The following is a 24,326-nucleotide window of genomic DNA, read 5'->3' as shown; positions in this document are numbered from 1 at the left end:
TGCCCTCTGTTGGTTATATGTTGCAACATAATATAGCTTAGTGGGAATTTTTGATTCATATTTCATTTACGTCGTATGTATGATCAATACGTATGTATTTTATTTCGTACTTTTGTGAGAACTTTGAAAAATCACCGAAAAACTCTATTAAACTTGTAATTTATTAATATTTTAATTTTCAGCGATTCGCTTATGAAGACCCCACTTTCAATTATGCTTATTAAATATAAATAAGCACATAGTATAACTTTAATCGTGTCCTTAAGCACTTCATCAACTGGGTCTCGCCACAGAATTCAACAGTATTATTTTAATCAATTATTATTTACTATTACTATTACTATATTCATACATTATATTATATTTATTATTGGGTATTGTAATAAATAATAATCAAATGTATTATTTCTCATACAGTCATATTTTTGTTTCTTGGCCCTGGCCTGTACTCAGCAGTGTATTCAAGTTCAAATTAAATATTACCCATTGTCTAGTGACTAGTCATACATAATAGGTAGAAGATCCTTCTACTATCTGTACGTGTTACTGGTTCAGGTTCTCGACCAGAGAGTAGAGGCCAAGGTGAATTCACTCCGCCTTGCTAAAGACCACGGATTAATATCCGTGCTAAAGACTAAAAGACCATTATAATTTACATGTTCATGCAAGAGACTATAAACTTGACAGCTAATATGGTATATCCATAGACATGTATAACAACTAGACAGCGGACTGCATATTCATTCTCGCAGGAACGTTGAAGTCGTGCGGCCATATATCAACGGGGCAATGTTTACGAAATAACTCAATGGATAATTTACCTATGTGTATTATCAGCCATGCAATTTTGCACTGTTGGCATATGGCTGTCCGACTCCAATATTATCCTGTAGCCGGCTATCTAGTTGCCTTACATGTCTATGGGTAATGGGTATATATCAGTTCGAGCTTGACAGTAACGGGCAGAGGGCTGCGGACTGCAGCACTATTGCATTTATTGCATTATAGTGTAGCAACCATGTGGCATGTGCACAATGTATTGTGCAAGTGCATACTGCATTGTGCAACTTGTGTAACTGTGTAAGATGCATTGATATTTGACTCACTTTGGTAAAGTTACCATGGTAGGCTACAACACTTTCGTAGACGTCTTATCTTCACTCCAATGAGTATTAATTGCATAACCAAACATTTTTTTATCTATAATCGTGGTTATCAGTTTATCACGAAAAATTTAAAAAATTTAAATTTATATTTTATAATATAGGTTATTAAGTAGGTAGACAGCCCGGTAGGTGGTGTATTATTTTTCAATATCGATCATAAATACGAATAATACGATATACACATAACACATTACGATTTGGTAAAAAATGTAATTATAAATTAATAAAATTCGTAATCTGGTGTTAAATCTATTGATGATGTGTTCCTCGGGTGATATGCCTCTACCACCTTGGCTCTACTCATGACTAAATAAATATAATATATATCTTTATTTAGTCATATGCTTACTTCTAAGCATCCGTGGTTTACCGCACGAGTAAAAAACAAAACTTATCTATGTACTATTGCATAATTTAATTGGTCATTAAGTATTTTACGTGTATCAATTTTTCATATTGTGTATTCATTTTTATTTTTTAGTTAAATACATTTTACAATCATGCTCGAAGTTTTTGAGTTACAGTGTTTTATACAAAATTATTTGTGGGGGAAAAAAGGTTTTGCGAGTGAAGTTAGCCGCCTGAGTTTGGCTGGCCAACATATAGATTCTATAGATGAAAAACAGTTATATGCTGAATTGTGGATGGGCGCTCTTCATAAAAGTCCTTCGTTAGTAAAAAGTTCTGGGCAGAAATTGAGTGATTGGATAAAAAGCAACAATGAAGCGTTGGGTGAAAAGTCTAGATTGCAGTTTGGTGATGAATTGCCATTTTTAATGAAAGTGTTGTCCATAAACTCAGCCCTTTCCATCCAAGTGCATCCATCTAAGGTAAAAATATATTGATAAGTTGTCTCAACATAATTATTTTTACCTTATTAATTTAGGATTATGCTGAAGAACTACATAAGCAATATCCTGAACTATATCAAGATTCTAATCATAAACCAGAAATGGCTATTGCACTTAGTCACTTTGAAGGACTTTGTGGTTTCCGTCCATATTCTGAAATCAGATTTTTTTTAGAAGGTAGGTACTTGTATTTTATGTTTTAAAAATAAAACTTAATCGTACTAATTATGTTATATCAATTAGAAATACCGGAATTACAAATTATTGTTGGATATGACCTTATTGAACAATTTAAAAAAGATACTACCAATTCACAATATTTGCTTAAAGACATATTTTATAAGTTAATGACATCTGAAAAAGGAATTATAAGCCAAAACATTAGCAGTCATAAAAAAAAGCTGCAATCGCTATGTAAGTGATGTTGTATAATTTAATCTATTAGGTTTTCAAGAGAACCTATTTAAAAAATAGATTTTATACTTTGTTTGAATGGCAAAAAAAAATTATTTTAATTGTTTAATATACAGCATCTTGCTGTATTTGTATTAATATGATAATAAAATTATATTACAGGTGATGAAAAAAAAAATGTGTTCTTAGCAAAACTATTTAATCAACTTGATTGTTGGTTCCCAAATGATGTCGGATGTTTCTGCATATATTTTTTAAATTATATTCAACTCTCACCAGGTCAAGCAATATATTTAGGAGCTAACGAACCTCACGCTTATATCTATGGTGGTCAGATTTCTTTAATATTTATTTCATTATAATTAAACTCTTCAAAATTGATTAACTGCTTTTAGTAACAACTTATAATTTATATTATCATTATATGTATTTAGGGGTAAAGGGACAAACAAAAATTAATCTACTATCAAACTTGTACTCTATTGATCCTATTAAGGATGTGTTTTTTTAGATTGCATCGAATGTATGGCTTGTTCTGATAATGTGGTTAGAGCTGGGTTGACTCCAAAATATATTGATGTAAAGACACTATGTAGGGTACTGAATTTTAATGGGGCACCTGCTGAATCCAAGTTGTTTAGTGGAGTTCAAGAAAATTCTTATACAACTGTTTTTAGACCTCCTGTTCCTGATTTTGCTGTGGCTTGCATTAAAGTACTTGAATATAAAAAATAAAACCAAAAGTAATAAGTTAATTTATTTATAATTTTTCATTTTTAAGGTTCCTGCAGATAACATTTATGAATTGTTGAAAAGAGATGTTGCTTCTATAATTATTGTTGTTCATGGTCAAGGCAAAATAACCGCACCACAAGATTTGATATTATCGACAGGAAAAGTTTTCATGATACCAGCTAACGTCATAATTCAAATACACGTAGGATTTGAATCTTTAGAATTATATCAAGCGTTTGTAAATTTATAAATACAATTTTTTAATAAGTAGTAAAATTATTTACTCTTTACAATTTGTCTTAGACATTTTTACTAAAATATACTAAATTATTGTCCAGTAGCTATTTTTTTTCTTTTACAATATTTATATAAATATTTTAGTTTTAAAACTAACTTAGTATTTAGTAATTATTACCTATAACTGTAGTTAAAATAACTTCCTGTGAATTTGAGTATGTGTTTTTATAAAAAAATTGATGAAATATGGGGGTATTAAAAAACTGTCTGACTATTATAGTATTATGACAAGAAATAAAATTGTTAAAATGTTATTTGTTTTTAAATTGGCAATTTTCCTACAGTAAAATATTGTAAAAAAGTGTACTAAGAAGTCTGTTGCCATTTTTATTTTTGTGAAAATACAACTTTTTGTATACAAGTTGAAATTTAAATCCATAAAATGGGATTTCGCACATATTATATATTATTATATAAACCCAAGACAGAGATAGGATAGGGAATTTGAGCGTTCGAGAAAACGGCAAAACATCATTTAAAGTATGGACCTCAGCCGCTTTAGATAAGTATGGTGGATTGATATACACTACAGTATTGGAGACCCACATTTGTTATGATGAATTATACTTAATACTGTATTCTTACAAGTATACATTAAGTTTATTTCAACTGGGTTTATATATATATTTTTTTTTTAAACAATATTAAAGTAGTTTGCGAGCTGGAAAAAAAATATTTTTCTTTCATTAATTTTGTTACACTGGCAAAAAACTTGAGGAGCATGACTTTACTACATGAAAGACTAGCATAGTTGATTGACTCGGGAAGGAGACGGTGTTGCCTGATGAATACTGATGGCTGCCAAGGTTCCTGCTTCTTGCATAACATGAATGAAATTTGTAAATACACACAAAATGAATTTGAATGTCTGTTGTTTTTTGTAGAAAATCATTGTTTAAATTGTTTTGGATGACTTTAAACTACATCTTTTAAAAACACATAACTACACTTCATTTTAAAAGAGATACCAGATGGTGATCAATTTTCATCTGGCTACACGCACTTCCAACAAAACAGCATAATATGAAATGACATGTGGAAGAGGAAAATGAGCAAAACTGGTGTCTTCTCAAATGTTAATTTGATAGATAGGAAATAATATGAGATAACTAACGGCATAAATAATTATGAACTTTAAAAAAATCATAGAATCTAGTTTTACTATTTCTCTTCTTTTTTGAATCAAGACATAGTTTTACATATTTTTGTATATGATTAGGTTTAGATACTTAAAAAGTATATGGATTCTTTATATTATGCATGTTGAGCGAAGCCTTGACTTTTTGTGTATTATAGATTCCATCAGGATCATTGGAAAATAAAGAGCAAATAAATGTAAAAAATTGAGTTAGTACAATTTTAGTTTTGTGTTTCAACTATGTTTGGGAGATATAATTGGTACACATATTATACATTATTTGTCACGTATTTTTCTAGATAAAATGAATTTTTTCGTCGTTGAGAGCTCTATTTAATATTTTAGCCCCAGTCATAAAAGTACGTTAGCACGCCAGCGTTGCACTTTCAAAACATTAAATGTAAAATTACGACACAGATGGTAAATAAGTGTCTTTAACTACACTGACTGATTGTTTATTGTTATTTTTATGAATACTAATTGTTTTCATATTTTGCAACAGACAAGAATAATGGAATGCTTTTAACAAACGATGTATTTTATTTAAAAAAAAAGAAAATGTAATCCATAACTGGGTTTATTAGAGTTTAGAACTTTATTATTGGTCTAATTTAAATGATTTAAAATAAGTAATAATTCAATATCAAATTGCTCAGTAGACTACAACAACTAAAATTATATTTTATAATATGTACATAATATTAAAATAACATTATATTTTTTTTTACCACAATTCTACTGTTTTACTAATCCTTCTATTTTTTTAAGTACGTTTTCCGCTGATTGATCAGATAGATGTTCGCTTCGTTCTTGTCCAAATTCTAAATAAGTAAAATATATTAGGATTTCATAATGATAAATAGTTATTCTACACATTTTCTTCTTCATACATTCTTACAAAAATTTTGATTTCTAGTTTTAAAACAATTATATGTATTTATGACCAATATAATATTGATCGACCTTTATTTATCCTTCTAACATCACAATTTGTGTAATTTAAATTGTTTCGAGTAACAATGGAACTGCGTCAAATAATACTCACCAAATCTAGCAAACACTTTTGGTTCAATACCGCTGCACTCACGTACTAATATGGGAAACTTTGGATTAGCTTTTTTCAACGGTGTATAGTATTTTTCTACAAACTGCCTGTAAATAGTTAAACGTTTTATCAATCAGATATATGTATTGCTCATATAACAGAAACACTAACCGGACTCCTTTGCTTGAGGGTGATGATTGACATAAGTGCAATCGTAGTTCTTTTAGGTGGCTACCAAACTTAATTGCGGACATGATTAGATTCGGATGTAAAAAATAATAAAAAGACAAACAGCAACTCACAATATTACTTGCGAGTTGAAAAACGTAATATGGTACTATCAGCACTATGGTCAATGAAATTAAAATTTTTACGAACGATAACACTTATCAACCGACCAAATATTGATCATATGCTCACGTCGAACATCATCATCGAGAGAATTAGTTTATACTTGTCCAAGAGATGACGCTTCATCTATCAAATGTCAAAAACTACAGAATTCTCGTCAATCGATATTTCTTTTTTTATTGGAGTTTAAAATAAATTTAGGAGTTTAGAACATATTACTGTAATGATAATTAGTTCCACGATATAAGATAGTCCATCTTTAGCCCTCAGAAAGATCTTCACCTTTTAAATGTTTGGCTTTCTGACATCATTTTTATCGGTTCATGAAGATTGTATTTTTTAGAAAAATAGGTATTTTCCATTATTTATTAATTTAGGGCAGAGGACTGTAATATACAGTGGATTCCGCTTAATATGGGCACGTTGGGACCAGCCCTGTTTGCCCGCATTAAGCGGTTGCCCATAAAAACCGAATTAACATTGTTAATATACATTTGTATTGGGACCAGCTCTGTTTGCCCACAATAAGCGGATGCCCATATTAACCGGTGCCCACAATAAGCGGATTCCACTGTATTTAACAAAAATTCCCCCCCCCCCTTCGCACGTCACACCAAATAAAAATATTACTATTTTTTTTTTTTTATTAGCTACGAGTATAAAATTATTACTTATTAATGCACATAATATTATATTTATTCTTCTGTTGGATTTGGCAAAGTCATGTAAAACAGTGTATAGTAATAATCATGAACTAATAAATAATAATAAAATAAGCTATGACATTGTATCGGCAATATGCTTGATAATCGCTGGAAAACCCGCTAGCTGTTTACCAGCTAACCCGTATGCACGATGTAGATGTTTTACCTACATCGTGACCGTATGATATACTCGTACACATATATATATATATTAATATCATAATTCATAGTATCCTACCATTTGACTATAACTTGTATATTTATAAGTCTTAGGCTAGGAACACATTTTAACGCGCGACATGTTAACCATGCGATAGTCATAAATCATAATGCACATGACTGTTTTCGAAATATCGCGCGATATTTATGTTCTCAATGTTTCATAAATAATCATCTATGTAAAAAAAAAATTATATTGACCATATCCTACACTTTTACAATCATAGTTAGTAATCGAAAACAATTTTAATATTTGAGTAAATATTGGGGGAGGGCTTAGATGGAATCAGGGGGGGCTTAGCCCCCTCCCAAGCCCCACCCTATTTGCGCCTATAGTTGTAGCTCTAAAAAATCACCAAATATGCACTAAAATGTACAAACTATTAATTTTAAAATTATTATGCGTATTATAATGCATTAAAAAATAAGATTATTCGTATGAATATATTTTATTTAAATTTTGATGTCTGTGACCGCGTCTCCGTGGCCAGTATTGATAATATCTTAGCAGTGAACAATATATGTGCATAGGACGTAAAAAACGTCTTTAAATTTTTAAGGAATTCCATTTAGTAATGCTGTCAAAAATAAGATGGTAGATTTAGATTTATAAACAAATTTGAATAAGTCGCAAAATGTGTTGTACCTCATAGGTACTCATCCATACATAGTACACATCTAACTGCAGTAACTTAATCATAAATTTAGACAGTTTGAGTTTGCTTATATAAATTTGTTTAAGGAAAATCGTGTTGAAGTATAAATTTTTGAAGTTTTATCCTTACATTATTTTGCTTGCTAATATATTATATATGACGAGTTGTAATTTTCTTTTATTAATGCCAACGGTGCTCAGAGTTTTGGCCTTGAGATTTGACACTACAAAAACATAATCTTTCCATAAATAACTACCAAATTGTTGGATTAGCTGTTTTTGTGCCTTTTCAATAGTTCACGGTTTCACATTTAATGGTTTTACAGCGATTCAATAACATTAAAAAACAATTTTTTATTCAAATGCCTGATTGAACACAATTTATCAGAATATTGTCCACTTGAGTGGTTGAAAAATATAACATGTACAAAAATAATACTCAATAACGACAATTATGAAGTAGCTCAAAACTAATATATAATTTGAGCGACAATTCTTTGAAAAAAAAAAGTTAAAAATATCTACTAAAACTATCATAATATGTCTATGAAAATTTATAAATAAAAAAGTGTTCAGGTATTGAATTTGGTAGTGCCTTCAATCATCGGTTGATAGATTTAGAATTAAAAACCTAGTAAGAATGAGTCATTGAACGATAATACCTAGAGGCTAGAGGTACTCCATACCACGTATACCTATATCCAACTGCAGAGACTCAATCTTAACTTAGGACCCTCAGATAAATTTGTTTCAGGAGAGTCACGTTGACGTGTTGACATTTGATGTGTATTTATGAATATGTCACGGCAAACTCAGTCAAAGGCTTCCGACACATCAATTAATATTTCTAAACATAATATTAGGACCGTGATTATATTCGACATATATAAGATTGGATGGTACAATAAAAATGCAAATTATTAATACTGGCCGGTGACAAGTGATATTTTCTGTTTTGAGTTAAATCACTTCACGATAAACAGTTGAAATCGAAGTTACCGTATCTACTGGCATTATGATTATTCAAAGAGTTCTTTTACGTTTTGAATTTACAAATCTTTATCAACACCTACACGTGGAAACTGGAAAGTACTCATTATACATATTGTATTTTTGCACTTATGACTGAATTATCCGTGTTATTAATCAATTTATTTAGAAATTGAAATTTATTTTATCCTGACATTATTTTGCTTGTTAACATATTATATATGACGAGTTGTAATTTTCTTTTATTAATGCCAATGGTGCTCAGAGTTTTGGCCTTGGGATTTAACACTTCAAAAACATACATTTTCTAAAAAAAACAGATCACTGGTTAGTTTAGCCGTTTTAAGGCTTTTCAATAATTCACAGTTTTTACATTTAATATGTACCCATATATTTTATTGTTGTTGAACAGCCGTTCTTTTTTTTCAAATACCTGATTGAACACAATTTCTTAAAATATCATTCAATATTTAACCATATTTTGTGTAGTTGAAAAATATAGCATGCGTAAATTGAAACTTAATGTACCCACTGTATCGGGGTACATATTAATATGTACTTAGTCCAAAAAACATTATTTACCTACAGACTACTACTTTTTCCACATATGGTTTAAGCAGTTGCACTGTACACACATATTTTATTTCGTATTTGCAGAATGACATTATAAATGTCGTTGTTGAATAACTTAGAATATTATTCTTAGGTACTGTCTTATTCAACGTCACTAAGTAATTAATATTAATTTATTGTCTGTATCTACGAATATGGTTAATTATGTTGTTATGTTAGCTACATGTTTTATGTTTTATATGATTGAAAATATAATTGCATTGGACCCATTTAAAATTGAGTATATATATATTTATTTTTTCCATTACATTTTATGACAAATCACACATTATTATTTTTAATTTTGTATAGCGTCCTTGAGCAACACCAGAAACACACAGAATGATATATTATGTATAAAATTGTGGTATGGTCATCAATGATAAAACTAAAACAAAAAAAAAACAAATACAGATCAGTTATAAAAAAAGAAGCAGAAATTCCCCATTAACAATTTTATTAATAACGGTCAATTTAGGGGTTATGTTATTGTTCCAAGTACTGCAGGTTCTTCGTCCATTTCACATTGCGTTCTCTTCGTAATTTCGGTGGGACAATGTTACTATATACTGGTACTGGTAGCCATTTTAGTGGTGTGGATTATGTCAACCCACCAATAATTGTGCATATTGTCGCATTAAGATATTTATCTACGTACTTTGTGTGGACGTTGTTGAGCCAGACACGGGTACAACTCAGCTTAAGAGTATGCCAATGTTAGCGTACTTAAACCAGTCCGCTTTCCTGAAATTCCATATTGGGTTTTGAATGGTCTGAACAATTAGTATTTGAGTGCTGACATTTATTAGTATTGATTTATGTCGTCTTTAGGGAAAATATATACTGATGGATGTGGCATGATGTGGTGGTTTATGTATGTTGAGGATTGTTATCTCAACGACACCTATAGCTATAATGTATGCAGTATCTGTTGAAAATAGATGAGTTCAGTTGTCTATATTGTTCAAAACGTAAGTTGCAGATCCATAGCTTCTATGTTAAAGAGCTGAAATTAGAGTGTATCCAGAAACTGTCGTTCTCTGTGTAATTTGTTGCTCGTTTGGGACACCGGTTTTCTGTAGTAACACCACATCTGTTTTATGTTCCTTTAGCAGTATTTCGAGATATCTACTTTTATCATTGTCAATTTCTCTATATTGAGTTGATAGATTCGGATCTGAGAGTCCAGATCTCAAGTCAAAGAGTCCTCACAAAGACTGTTCTCTGGTTGAGAGGTGTTGATCTTTTTGGTATTGATCATGTTTTTTGTGAGGTTCTAAGAACAGTACAGCAGCCAGTTGTAGTAATTTTTTAGCTGTCTAGGCTCTAGGACGTTGCTCGGGATACACTTCGTGAAAGCGAATTATTACCTTTGTACCCCATGTAAATAAAACACCTATTAAGATTTAGGCATAAAACACATAATAAAATTACAATTTAAATTCATAGAATTAGTGTTATTTTAATGAGATAGTTATAAATAGAATAAATATTATGAAATACATTGTATTTTCTTATAATATTATATTTCTAGCAGAAAAAAACTTCAGAATCTTTTATTATTCCCAATATTGCACTTATTTTTTTTCTTTACCTAGCTTAATATTTACATTGATAGCTATTAGTTATAAGTTATGAGTTATGACAGTTAGGCATTAGTATGTCTATTCAATTTGTTTAAATATGTATTTTATTATACACTAGCTGTCCCGACACGGCGTTGCCTGCGTATATTAGTTTGTTTTTTGGCATTTTCGTAGACCTTGTATTATTGGCTTATTGCTATTATGTATTCAGTTAATTGGTTCAAGGTCTTCACTACACTTACACTTCACTGAATAATACTGATGAATACGTCGTACCGAACTTCGTTTTAGGGAACATTTTATACGACATCACTTCCTATTCTCAAACATTGTGGATCTTTCTAGAAAATTCTATAATTTTCTTTTTCTCAAATATTGCAAAGCAAAAATGTTGTGGGCCTCAATGCCCTCAATCGAGATAAAAACTATTCTATATCTACATTATGCAGATAATAATATAATATTATTAACTAATCTATATATTATGGAGATAGAAGATAGTCGAGTTTTACTTCTTGGAACAATTTACATCTACACGCCGTCGACATACAAAAGAAAAACGGTTGCAGGCAGCTAGGAACTTACAATCGCGGTGGGTGACGGGAATACCCGAAATACACCATGTAATTATACATAAGTATATGTAAATGTATTAAAAAGTTAATAAATATATTGAACAATTTTAGATAAAAACTATAGTATTTTTTAAGTTGGACCAAAATACATAAAATGTAAAAAGTTTCATCAAGATTGGTCCAGTAGTTTCGGAGTTCATCCCAGACAAACACTGTGACACGAGATTTTTATACATTAGATATTACTGGTACATCAGAGCATTAGCGGATTTAAGGAGGGGATCAGAGGGGCCCGGGCCCTCCCATGGCCCAAAAGATGTGTAAGAATATAACTGTGACGTGAAACTTATAATCACGAAAAATTCAGGTTTCTGATAATCATTATTAAATATTCATCATCAAATTGAAATAAAACCAGAAGAAATAATAGATTTGTTTACAAAACAACATTCGAAAAGTTTTCGTATTGAAAGGGCACCGGAGTACAATTCGAAAAGTTTACAAGTTCGTTTACACTACTTTTCATTATATTTTTTTTATATACAAATATTTTAAATTTTAATACTTTTTGTATGACGTGTGTACACTTATATAATACATTATAATTGATAATGTGTATTAAAATACCAATATACTAATATAAGATTTTTATAAAAATATGTACTAATGTGAAAAAAAAAATCCCCCCCTCCCAAACAAAATTCTAGATCCACCGCTGCATCAAAGTACCTACTCCATAGTAATATAATAATTTCTCATTTATACTGATGTGTCAATGTCCAATAAGGCAATAACCAATGTCATATTATTTATTAAGAGTATACTATAACCACATGCGATTCCCTCATCTTACAAAGGTACCTATATAATAGCAAATTTATGTTCTGCAGAATCAATTTTGTGTTCTTAATTTTAAGGTACTCATTATCAAACTTAAAGATTAGAATATTTTCCTTTTACAGAGGCCTATGATTCTATATAAGTATTTTAATTTTAAAATGAGTTACATAAGGCGAATTAATATTGAGACGCATTAGGTATGTTGTACAATATATGTATACTAGTATACTATAAGTTAGTCATACTTTCTTTTAGTTTTAGATGTCAATTATATCGCTCGCTTCTTATTTATAAAATACTTAACACATGTTTTATTAACTATTATTTTTTTTTTAGAATTTAAACGTTTAAAAAGATGCTATGGTAAGTAATTTGATTTTACTTTACGATATATACATGAGCAATGGATTTATATATGAGCAATATATAAATACATTGAGTTTTTCTCAACGTGATCACTTTTCTACAGCTGTATAATAATTGTAATTTGTGTAAATGTTAGTTCATAACATTTTTAATTGGAGGCTTATATGGAATATAAATTACATAAATAAAGTACTCAGTACTTGATTAGATGTACCCGCACGTATTGTATCCGTCTTACTGACGCAAATATACCAAAATGTACGTCCAACAGTTTCAAATTTGTGTTGTTAGTTTAAGATCTATAGAGTGTTTTTATTTATTATAGAGAGAAATTTATTACAGTGAATCGACCATTATCAAACTTATGTGTAAGAACATTATCTGCGTTTTTGATTCAAATTCAGTTGCTAATTCATACCAAAGGAGATTAATTCGTCCTATTTTCCAATACTATATTTAAAAAATAGGATTTGTGGTGTTCAAAATAGAGCAAGCAAATTCATTCTAATTATTAGCGAAGAAAAAATGCAAAATTGATTTGGAATAATCTTGAACAGCGACAACTTAATCAAGTAAAAAAAAATATATTCAAAAAACGTTTATTATTTCATTGTAAATTTCAAAATCCTTGTTTGACCAACTCTCCTTGCTGGATCTACCGTGTCCAATTGTGAATCTAAACCATCCAAGGACAAATTCAAATACACACAACAGATGTCATGAACATCAATTGAACATCAATTTAGTAGGAGGTCATATGAGTAGAGATGTACATTTCAATTATACATATAAAGATAAATATTCGGTGTTATTTATTTTATGATCTAAACTTTTATAGAGCAAATGTATTCCGCGGGTATCATAACAGGAACACTGGGTATGTTCTTTTTTAAACTAATAAATATGTACTAATTTCTTTTGACTAACTCTATTACAAAACTAAATATTTAACTGATTAGAAACAGCCAACAAGTATTAACTGGTAAAGTATGGCATGAGACGCCCGATCATATAGCATACGAAGCTGTTAGCGCCATGGATCAGCTTTTCTCAACCTTTTTCATTTATGTACCCCTTGACCTCTCACCATTATTTAACGTATCCCTAAATGTCAATTGATCGTAAATTCACACACAACACAAATAATGTATTATGAAATAAGTTCGAGGATGGACAATTTGGAAATATTAATTAATTAATTTAATTAGCATGCGCCATACAATGTATGTATATGTATTATATGTATATATAAAAGTTTTATAAACTCTACACATTAATTTTAATGAAACCCATGGGATTATTTGCTGACATATATTTTTTTGAAATCTGGCTCCTGGGATGATAAGTACCTAAACTCGTAAATCTGAACTCACAGAGAGTCTATAACGATATACTTATATTTTTAATGTATGTGTACGACGAAAAGGCCTTCTCCACCAATACAGTACTTGTGAACGGCAGCAGCACATTAAATGCTTTGTATGGAAGCTCAGGATACTCTTCTTTTACGTCAGCCCAAAAAGCGATGAGAGATTTTTTTTCAAATATTACCTTAAGTGAAGTCTTCAGTTCAATAAGTTTTTCTTTTTCTGGTACTGATAAAACTGCAGATTTGAAATATTTTTCACTGAAGAGGAACGCTTGCCAGGGGTCTCATTTTTCACTTTTTGGGAAGTTTTTATTAAAATACGCCTTGAGTTTATTCAAATGTTGAGAAAGTTGGACTTTGATATCTTGCGATAAGCTTATATCAGTTTCACAGAGAAAATCGTGCAGTGTTTCAAAAATTTCTGGTTGGTTATTCTCAATACACGACGTCCAAAACTCTAACTTTTTAACAAAAAATTCTATTTTGTCAGTAACTTGGAATATTGTACCTATTAAGTCCACGTGTCTGTTTCTGAATTTTTCTTTTGTATATGAGCTATTATCCAGGCCATGTATTTAGGAGATATTTCGGTATTTTTTCGGATATAGTTTGACTTTATAGACACGAATTTAGATGCTACGGAAAGCTCCTACAACTGGATTTAATATCTACCCGGTTGTTAATACTATTAATTATTGGTTTAAATGTAGAATAGAAAACTGTCTAGCAGCAATTTTTTGGAAATGTTAATATTTTTATACTCAACGCGTTAGTGAAATAAATCACTCGTTGGTCCACAAAAATATCGTGATTTATATCCAAAAGTACAACGTTCGGCATAAATGCAGTTTAGCTTACAAACGATTTTTCGGAATTTTTTTTCATAATAAGTGTTTTTGAGTGTTTATCTTATAGAACTCTCAAAAAAATCACTCAAACTTTATTTGTTAGTTATGGTCAAAAAATTCAAAATGCTCGATTTTTAAAATCACCGTGTTATTGAGTTTAAAACATTAAAGTACCAATAATTTACATTTTTTGGAATTTTATTTTTTAAGAAATTTCAGTATTTTTATGCCCAACGTTCTTGTGAAATCAAAATTTTCTTATCTCACTTAATTTTTTTATATTGTTAAAAACATTGGTGAACTTTGATTTCACCAAATGTGGTGTTTGTATTGTTTGTAATTTATAATTTTTATAGAAATACATCCATACGTTGGTATGTAGTATCATTTGATTTGGTATTGGAAATTTTCTGTAAGTATTCACTTCTAGTTATTTATAGGGTTATATTTAAATATTTTATTATGTATATTGTGCTTATAGATTATTAAATTAAATAGAATATAGTATAATAGGTAATACAAATACGAACACTCTTTAATCATAGTATCAAATAGGTATTAATAATCAGCGAGAAAACGAGGTGGTTTTGCGCATCACAGCCATCAAAACCGGTTCACCTATGGTAGGGTGTCGCATGTGGGAACCAGATTTGGTCGGTGCGCGGCGTGTTCTCTCGCTGGACAGAGCATAGTCATATTATTATATTTGTTTATTTGTAAGCAACCTTATATCTCATTATAATCCTGCACAAGGGAAGAGGAAACTACTTCATTATGAAATAATTTAGGTATAATTAATTGTAATAGCGTTGTATTTCTTAGTAATATAATGACCACTTGTATTAACAATCGTAGGGGATATAATGTATATAGCAGGGTAGTTGTACAAATATTTTTAGATCGCTATTATGTGGGGCTTTGATGACATTCTAGTTAATGGCCTGTTACTACTAGCCTATACCTAATTATAATACTTTAAGTTTTTCAAAAATTTCTGTATTTTCTAATTTTTTTGTAATTTTTGAATCTAATTGTTCAAGAAATGTATTTAAAAGACATTTCTGTTCATTTTATATCACGTCTAGGTTCTAATAATCGGTTTTAACAAATTTTACGTTGCCACTGAGCACTGACTTATATTTATATTACACCTAGTTCCATGACTAAATTTTCATTTGATATTGGCTATTAATCAATGTGGAATCGTAGTTGAATATCGTTGACTTATTGGGACATCTGGTAGCCACTGTGAGTCTTACACTCAATAATTTTTTTTATAGAACTTATTCTGATGATCCCGATATAGACGAGGTGAAGTCAGTATTCGGTAAGTAAACATTAATTTAATGGGTTCAAAACATAAAATGACAAAACAGAACAAAAAAACCCTTGTCGCTCACTTTTTTTACAAACCGACTTGTGTAAAGTATGTGCATATTTGTATGTAGTATTCTACAGGATGTGATCCGGTTCGATGAGCAAATCCTGTGAGTTCTAGTGTGTGTGTGTGTGTGTGTGTGTGTGTGTGTGTGTGTGTGTGTGTGTGTGTGTTTACAAACATTTGTCTCTCTGTCATCTCAGATGTCTGTTCGGTCTAGTCTCTATTGGCACTGCCTCCATCGCTCGTCGTACTGTTTAGAAGACATTTTTGTCTCTACCATGTGGTAGAATTATCTGTATAATTCTTCTATGTCTATTAGAGCCTTTGTTTTTTAAGCCTCATCAGTTGGGAGGTTATCGATACCTAAAAGACCAACTCCTCTTTCTATTTTTGTTTGGTACAAACAATTTTCCACTCCATAGTCGTCGTTCAAGTTGCAAGTATTTTACAAATATCAAGTTACAAGTTTCAGTATCTAGTGTTTCAGCAGAAAGGAGTTTTTCGACTATAAAAAGTGTAAACGCGTATCTATAATCAACGATGACAAGTTGCAGACTCAATAATTTAACTTTGCTGTCTACTGAGAGAGAAATAAGTGGACAATTCTTAGATATTCCATCTGCTGTAATAAACGAATTTACAGTTTAAAAATATTTTATTAAAACTACATATTTTTTATTAGTTTCAAAATTTAAAATAAATTCATATAATATGCGTATAATAAATATATAGCATACGGTATTCTGTTACTTTTTTTATTTTATTTGCTATTTCTCATATCAAAATATCGGACCTACCCAAAAAAAAAGTGACTACCTACGCCACTGTTTTATACCTGTATATCTAAAATCGATTCATCGTGATACTGCTGCTTGGATCGCCAATGGATATTTTTACTAGTAATTTCATAACCGCCTTATCAGATACTAATTGCCATCAGTAAATATTTAATTGTGAAAAGTAACAAGCCGAGATGTATCTTTAATATAATTGTTTTTCTTTTTATAGATGAAAAGCTCGCTCTAGATGATGATGAAGTAATAGATCACTTTCGTACGAATACATTACTAATTATTTGAAGTATTATGTTTAAATATTTTATAATGTAAATTGTGCTTAATGATTAATTTACTGACCAGAAAAAAACTGGTTAAATCTGTTTAAATCGTAATAATGTCTAACCAAGAACACATAATTTCTAACTTAGTAATTAACCATGTATGGCAATAGCCAATAACATTGCCCCAATTCACCACTGAGGCATATAGCTTCGTATTGATGAAATTTGAGTTTTATCATTAATTTAACTATTTATTTTTTAACAAGCGTAAAATCTAAAAGAAAAGAAGCAGAGGAAAAAAAGGTTATAATACAAATTATTTATTTATATACGAAAGAAACAATAATAAAATATGAATTACTATAACATTACTTATAGATAACTATTATTTTACTTTGATATAAAGCTGAAGTTAACAAAAAAAAAAAAATAATAATAATAAAGAAAAGGAAAACAATAAAATTTCTCTCAAAATTAGTGGGTAGTATAGTATATACATTATACATAATAAAAGGAAGGTATAAGAAAATGTCAAACTTTGTCTTGCCACCCAACGAATCATATTTTGATTAGTTGTTTGCATTTAGTATAAGATATACATATAATTAAAAATGTAAGTTAATGTATAATTTTGGTATAATAAAAAAAAAACCCTTATAAACATATTATATACTATATATAATTCCGAACCAGGAGAGAGGGAACAAAGTCTTCATGAAAAAATATATAATAAATTGTATTATTGTTGTATTTCTTAATAATATAATGACCACGATATACAAACTCTCGTAGAAAGAAAAATAATGAAGGTATAGCAATAGCAGTTAATTGTAAAAATATTTTTAAACAATCATTGTTGCCAAAGACTTGTATTTATATTTTACCTGGTTTCTAGAGACTATACATTATGATCCATAACTAAGTTTTCCTTTTAAATTGACCAATGATTCATTTGGAAACGTAGTTGAATATCATTGACTTATATAGACATTTGGCAGCTATTCAGATTTGTACATTCCATCAATCGAGTGAAAGTCACTTTGGTTAGATAGGTATTCGATCAATTATTACTGAAAACTGGAGGTCGAACTTCATAACTTCAGGCTAAATAAATAATTTAAACTTTATTAAATATTTTAATACATTGTAATTACGTACAAAATACAGGAGATTGTGTAGTTTAGATTAAAATATAAAAATAGTAAAATGTTATCATTAATTTTATAGTTGACGATTTTGTTCTAAGAATTGATTTTGAAATCACATTATTACGCGGTAAGTATACATTTCTAGTTATTTAGTTATTCTAGTCATTTAATATTTATAATGTTATGGACTTATGGTCTATATGGAATAAATCGCGTACTTACCGCGATTTCTAGATTGTATTATTATATTATTATTATTATTATTACATTCATATACTTACATGATAGTGAAACTGATAATTTGCTTCGCCTTAATTTATATCATCTGCCTCTAAACATAATATCATTTCAAACAGATAAACCTCATATAGGTACTGTAACGTAATGCAATTTTTATAGTAATTAAAAAAAGAACTCAACGGCTTTTTGGTTTAACTAATGAATAGTTTATTTGATTTACAACACGAGTACAGGAAAAAGTTAATGTTTATGAATTGTTTTTTCCTACGTATAGTGTGATCAGTACGATACAGATATTCAGTACTTCTTTCTTTTTTATTATTAAAATATTACAATTTACAAACACCACTAGCCTTTGAAATTTCTCCCTGTTATTTTATCAGGTATCTAGTACATATATTACGTTTTATAATTTGTGGTTCTATGAGCGAATGTTGTAGTGTATAATATTTCATGTTATTTTAGTGCAATCGTTACCAGATAAGTTACGTACTATTGCCAATGATTTATAATATTATAATTACATGTTTAAAATGTATCGTTTATAATTCACGTATATTTATTACTACATATAATTTATCTATGTAAATATAAAATGTAGAATTTTTAAACTGATAATGAACATCATCCTGAACCTAATTCAAATCATTTCAGATCCACTGCTTATATTTGTTCAGAATCATTCGCCTAATGCTAGAGGTAGGTAATTATTGTACTGGTTAGAAGACAATAAAAATTAATATCAAACGTTATGTAAAATGTATAATTATATTATAATAATATAATATGTTCTAAATCAATGATTCAGTAATATAATTTTACTCAACTAAAAATTTAAAAAAATTAGTGAATTACATTTTTATTTATTTTTATTTTTAAGAGCTTTATAGAACACACAGATCGTTTTGTAAGGCATACATGGAAGTAACTCCTATAGGTAGGTACTAGTTAGAAATATGTCAGTACCTACTGTCCTATTATCACAAATTCACAGATCATAACAATGAGTTGTGTATTTTTGTAGGAGACTGACCGTCGAACGAAGTCCGAAGACATTAATGTCAAAAGTTCGAAAATTGTTGTACAAGGTGGGTAAAATATTATATTATTAAAATGAACTGTCTAAATATATTACCCTACAAGTTGATAAATATTTTAATATATTTTAATACTGATTTATAAAACTAGTTCCAATTATAGCTGAACTGTGTTTGATTCCCAGCTGTTATGATTAAACCACCGTATTTAAATTGAATTGAATTAATTTTAATTTAATTTAACTTTGATTTATTTGTTTATTAACGGGCTCGGGTCCCAATAGAAGAATACAATTTATAATAATAAATACATTTGAACAATATAACATAAGTAAGCACAGTATAAATAGTACACATGATAAAATAAGAGATAGAATGGTAAAAACAAATGCTATACACAATTTTAAAGGAAGCTTAGATGTTCGGTTACTCATGTGCATTATAAGATGAATGGGATTATTTCTACCATAGTTTGTGTTGTGGAATGGAACCACAAAGGAATTGTAGACCTAGTTGTGAGAGAAGGAACTTTACAATTTACTAGAGAAAGAAGAGATTGAGCGTCCACACGTCTGTAAATCAGCTTGCTCAAAAACACCAAAGTAGCTTCAAATTTTCTATCTGCTAGAGATAAATGCTCTAGTTTATTCATCACTGGCTCAAAATCATGAGATGGATGAGGATTTTTTAAAGTAAATGACTCCGAAAAACAAAAATGAGTTTAGACCTGCTCAATTTGAGAAGAGTCAGCAACCGTAAACGGATCCCAGAGAAGATAACAGAAGAATATTCCAAAAGAGGCCGAACGAGAGAGCAATTCAAGACTTTGAGAGAACTGGAGAGTTTGAATTCTGATGATGTGCGTAAGACATAGTCAAGCATCTTAAACTCACGACAGCAAACAGCCTTAATTTATTAGTGAAATTCAAGATTTGGCCAAAAAAGGATACCCAAGTCTTTCTTCCCAGTAATAATATTAATACTTGAACCCTTTATCAAGTAATTGTTGTTAATGATATATGTATTCCTAGCAAAAGACATAGATTGGCATTTTTCAACATTGAAGCTTAATCCCCATATAATTAAACCACAAGACAAGTACATCAAGTTCTTTCTTTACGGGGACACTGTGAGTCATTGACTCAATTTTCTTGAAGATTTTCAAATCAGCAAACATAGTTAACTTAGAATCTGGGATAACCAATTTAAGACCATTGAACTACAGAGAAGTTTAAGACTGTTGGTAGTTTTATTTTGAATTTCATTGAAAACTGATGCTTATCATTACAGAATATGATTAGATATTAATGCTTTATAGTTTCTAAATTTATGATGATATAATTTGTATGAAGAAAATAACAACGGTGATAAATGCCCCCCTTGTGGAACACCAGAATTCACACAGACAGCTTCAGATTTACATCCTAAAATTTTAACACATTGTTCCCTATTATATATGTATGTTTTGAACCAAGAAAGAATGGGCTCCCCAAATCCAATTTTATTAAGAACCTCAATTAGAATTTTATGATCGTCACTATCGCTTTGGAGAAATCCGTGAAAATGATAACCACTTGGGTTTGTTTTTCATATTTCATAGGCCTTCAATATAAAATTATGAAACACTGACAGAATTGTAGTGGCAGAATGGCTAGGCTTGAAACCATATTGTTTATCAACTTAGCGATAAATTACCGATGGCCGAATACACCTTAGAACAAGCTGCTCAAAGAGTTTAGCAATGTTATTTTAGATCGAAATAGGCATGTAATTCTTTACATTACTTTTATCACCATTCACCAGTCTTAAATACGGGAGTGACATTTTAATAGAATGAACAATTCTTAAACCTCAAGTACTTATTAAATTAAATTGCATATTTTGTTTGATTTATAAAAAAGGAATAGTTAACGTGGTTATAATGAATATTACATAAAGTAGAATCTTTTATACATAAACGCAATTAAACTATTAATTTTTATTATAATATATAAAAAAAATCTAAATGAAATTAAACTGTTGTTTTATTTTTATTTTTAGATAAACTTACAGCTCCATCCGAACATTGAATTAATTAAACTGTAATTCCATGATACATCAATAAATAAACATTATTATTATATAACTTAAATATAAAATAATGAACTAAATGTACTTATAATAATAATTATAAATATAATATATACCATAAAAATAAGACTTCAAAAGGTCAGCATTAAAATTGTCAAATGATTTGTTTTAATAATAAATGTATAAACACAAAACAAAATAATGTAGACAAGTACTATGCTGTGATAACAAGTCTCCAATAAAGTGATTTGAGGATTAAAATAATGACTATCTAAAAAAAGTCTATATGTAGAATAACCATGACGTATGACGATTGATGCCGTCGGTCGTAAGATAATGCATACATATAATAATACAGTCACACGTATATTCTCTTGTGCGTGACAGCGTAATTATATTACAATACTTATATCATATCAAAATTCTATAATATTTATAGGCTTCATTTTTGATGTGCACATTTTAAAAACGATGCTGGATATTAGTGATAAGTTTAATACTTGACTGTATGTGAGGGGCCCAGATTAATTTGTTCCCGGGGTCTGCGATTTTTCTCTACGGCCCTGGGTGTGGGCGGAGACTCGTTTGCGCACATAATAAAATATTTTTAAAATTTACGACAACTCGTTTGCGCACAAACTAGTGAACAATGAAAACCAGATTGTAGGTATAGTTTTTGGTGTACACGGTGCTTTAAGCTACCCATGCTCGATCGATTATGACCGTATAGTCTTCAAGCATAACGTGGTTTCCTATCAGTTTTTATCTATCAAAAACAGCATTAACGCTCGGCAAGTATACACGAGTCAGGAGTATACGAGCTTAAATATTTCTAATTTTCACTATTTTTGTTAAATGCTTCCGGCGATAACTGATAAACCTTATTAGTTATTATAAATCTCTTTTATACATTTTAGTTTAGTCTCCGATTGCGATTTGCGGTGTAATAACAATGGACGCTACTTGTTTAATACGAAGAGAAAAACGTTGTAAAATATTGGAAAATTTCAAATTTCGAGAGTATAGGCAATTAAAAAAAAATGGAAATTTCAACTATCGGTGTACTAATAAATTTTGCAATGCTAGTATTATTGTAAACAATAATGACCAAATTGTCGATAAATCTAACGCGGAGCATAAACATGATAAATATACAGATCAAGTTATATCAAGAGAAATTGTAAGGAGCTCATTGAAAAGAAAGGCGGAAAATGATATGTATACCCGTCCAAAAAAATTAATACGTCAAGAGTTAAGAAACACCGATGCTGCTGATAATATGGAACATGGTGACAATTTGAAGGAAAATGTTGTTTGAGTTTAATAATTTTACATCAGTAATGAGTAATGACCAATTCAAAAATTGTGAGGTGCGCAGATAATGTACACCCTATACATGGATACATTTCTTTGAAAAAAGGGTTTCCATTGTTCGTAAATTGTGCGCAAATGAGTTGCGTTTTTGTGCGCAAATGAGTTGTAAAAAAGGTAAATGTGCGCAAATGAGTTGTAGCCTGGGTGTGCTTGGGCATGATAGAAAATTCATACACAATGCGCGAGACATTAATTATAAGTACATGATATTATTTTCAAATTACATTACGAAGAAATGCAGGACGATTTATGATGATTAAATTTCAAGAAGAATATCAAGCCCGTAAATATTTGGTACTTGGTACCTAAATATTTATTCATTATTATCCATTCATATAAGTAACTAATGGACTTTGAAAACTACTAATTTATCACGCGGACTTACAGTTTTTTTGTTTTTATTTTATCACATTTTTTGTATAATTATTTTCGAAGGCCTACTCGAAATTTTACCTCAGAATAGATTAAATCTATGTAATTAAATGGCGATTGTTAATTCGGCGCAAAGGAAAAAATGTTAGTAAGGAAAATATAGGTAGTCCATTGAAAACTCAACACCAATTTATCAACTGTATAGTGTTAGAATTTAACTTATAAGATCTCTTCTTGTCCAAAAAATTGTTTGATGTCTGTATGTGTTATTATAAACTATAAAATACAGTGGCTCAACTAGGGCTAAAATGTTGGAGGGATATAGCCCCTACCTGAAATTACATGAAAAGTACCACGCGGAGGCGATGTCCCCACAATCCTATACATATTCACTTAAAAATGTAAATAATGCAAGTACATATTAATCATGACTATAATTATTATGATGTTAGTAATTTTTACAACTTTAACTTATAGATTCAATATTTAAAGAATTATAAAATAAAACATAGTTCGTATTTGACTCCTGACCGAGCAGCACGCGTGACCCGTAATCCCGCCCCTATTTTCAACTTGTGTCACAAATTGGGTTACAAATTGAAACTTCCACGCACATCCTTCAGCTTTCTCTGAATAACCTCTCTAGGTGGTCGTCGGAATCAGGTTTTACGTTTCTTACCTTCAAAACAAAATCTATCATCTTCAACAATATATTATACATTTTTTAATTTTTAATTTAATTAATTTTATAAATTTTTTTTCTAATTTTTCTATGAATTCTACATTACCTGCTCTCACTATTGTAAGATATAACTTTACCAGTTGGTACAACCACTATATTAAAATAAAAATAAAAATATATTATAACTACGCGTATATTATA

The 24,326-nt window shown here is 29.7% G+C and overlaps 2 protein-coding genes across 5 annotated transcripts; one reads left to right on the top strand and one right to left on the bottom strand.

Annotated features, from left to right (window-relative positions):
* Positions 1-1,313: 1,313 nt before the first annotated feature.
* LOC111032432 (mannose-6-phosphate isomerase) lies at positions 1,314-3,717 on the top strand. 3 transcript variants are annotated; one of them, XM_022312760.1, is made up of 7 exons: positions 1,315-1,565; positions 1,648-1,996; positions 2,053-2,194; positions 2,261-2,431; positions 2,594-2,761; positions 2,943-3,145; positions 3,213-3,717. In XM_022312760.1, exons 2-7 carry the CDS (start codon positions 1,667-1,669, stop codon positions 3,414-3,416), a joined length of 1,218 nt encoding a protein of 405 aa, XP_022168452.1. In that variant the 5' UTR covers positions 1,315-1,565; positions 1,648-1,666; the 3' UTR covers positions 3,417-3,717. The 3 variants fall into 3 exon arrangements, with proteins under 3 accessions (XP_022168453.1, XP_022168452.1, XP_022168451.1); XM_022312761.1 differs by having other exon boundaries at positions 1,314-1,996; positions 2,594-2,710; XM_022312759.1 differs by having other exon boundaries at positions 1,315-1,996.
* Positions 1,879-6,012, bottom strand: LOC111032436 (NADH dehydrogenase [ubiquinone] 1 alpha subcomplex subunit 2). Of its 2 annotated transcripts, XM_022312769.1 has the most exons (4): positions 5,818-6,012; positions 5,647-5,753; positions 5,330-5,422; positions 1,879-1,991 (listed from the first exon to the last, which is right to left on the bottom strand). In XM_022312769.1, exons 1-3 carry the CDS (start codon positions 5,898-5,900, stop codon positions 5,337-5,339), a joined length of 276 nt encoding a protein of 91 aa, XP_022168461.1. In that variant the 5' UTR covers positions 5,901-6,012; the 3' UTR covers positions 1,879-1,991; positions 5,330-5,336. The 2 variants fall into 2 exon arrangements, with proteins under 2 accessions (XP_022168461.1, XP_022168460.1); XM_022312768.1 differs by lacking the exon at positions 1,879-1,991 and having other exon boundaries at positions 5,163-5,422.
* Positions 6,013-24,326: the final 18,314 nt, after the last annotated feature.

The sequence above is a fragment of the Myzus persicae genome, unplaced genomic scaffold, assembly GCF_001856785.1.
Source record: "Myzus persicae strain clone G006 unplaced genomic scaffold, MPER_G0061.0, whole genome shotgun sequence".
NCBI classification, from domain to species: domain Eukaryota; kingdom Metazoa; phylum Arthropoda; class Insecta; order Hemiptera; family Aphididae; genus Myzus; species Myzus persicae.
Note: the sequence above shows the minus strand (reverse complement) of the source record. Positions and strands in the feature narration are given on the sequence as shown.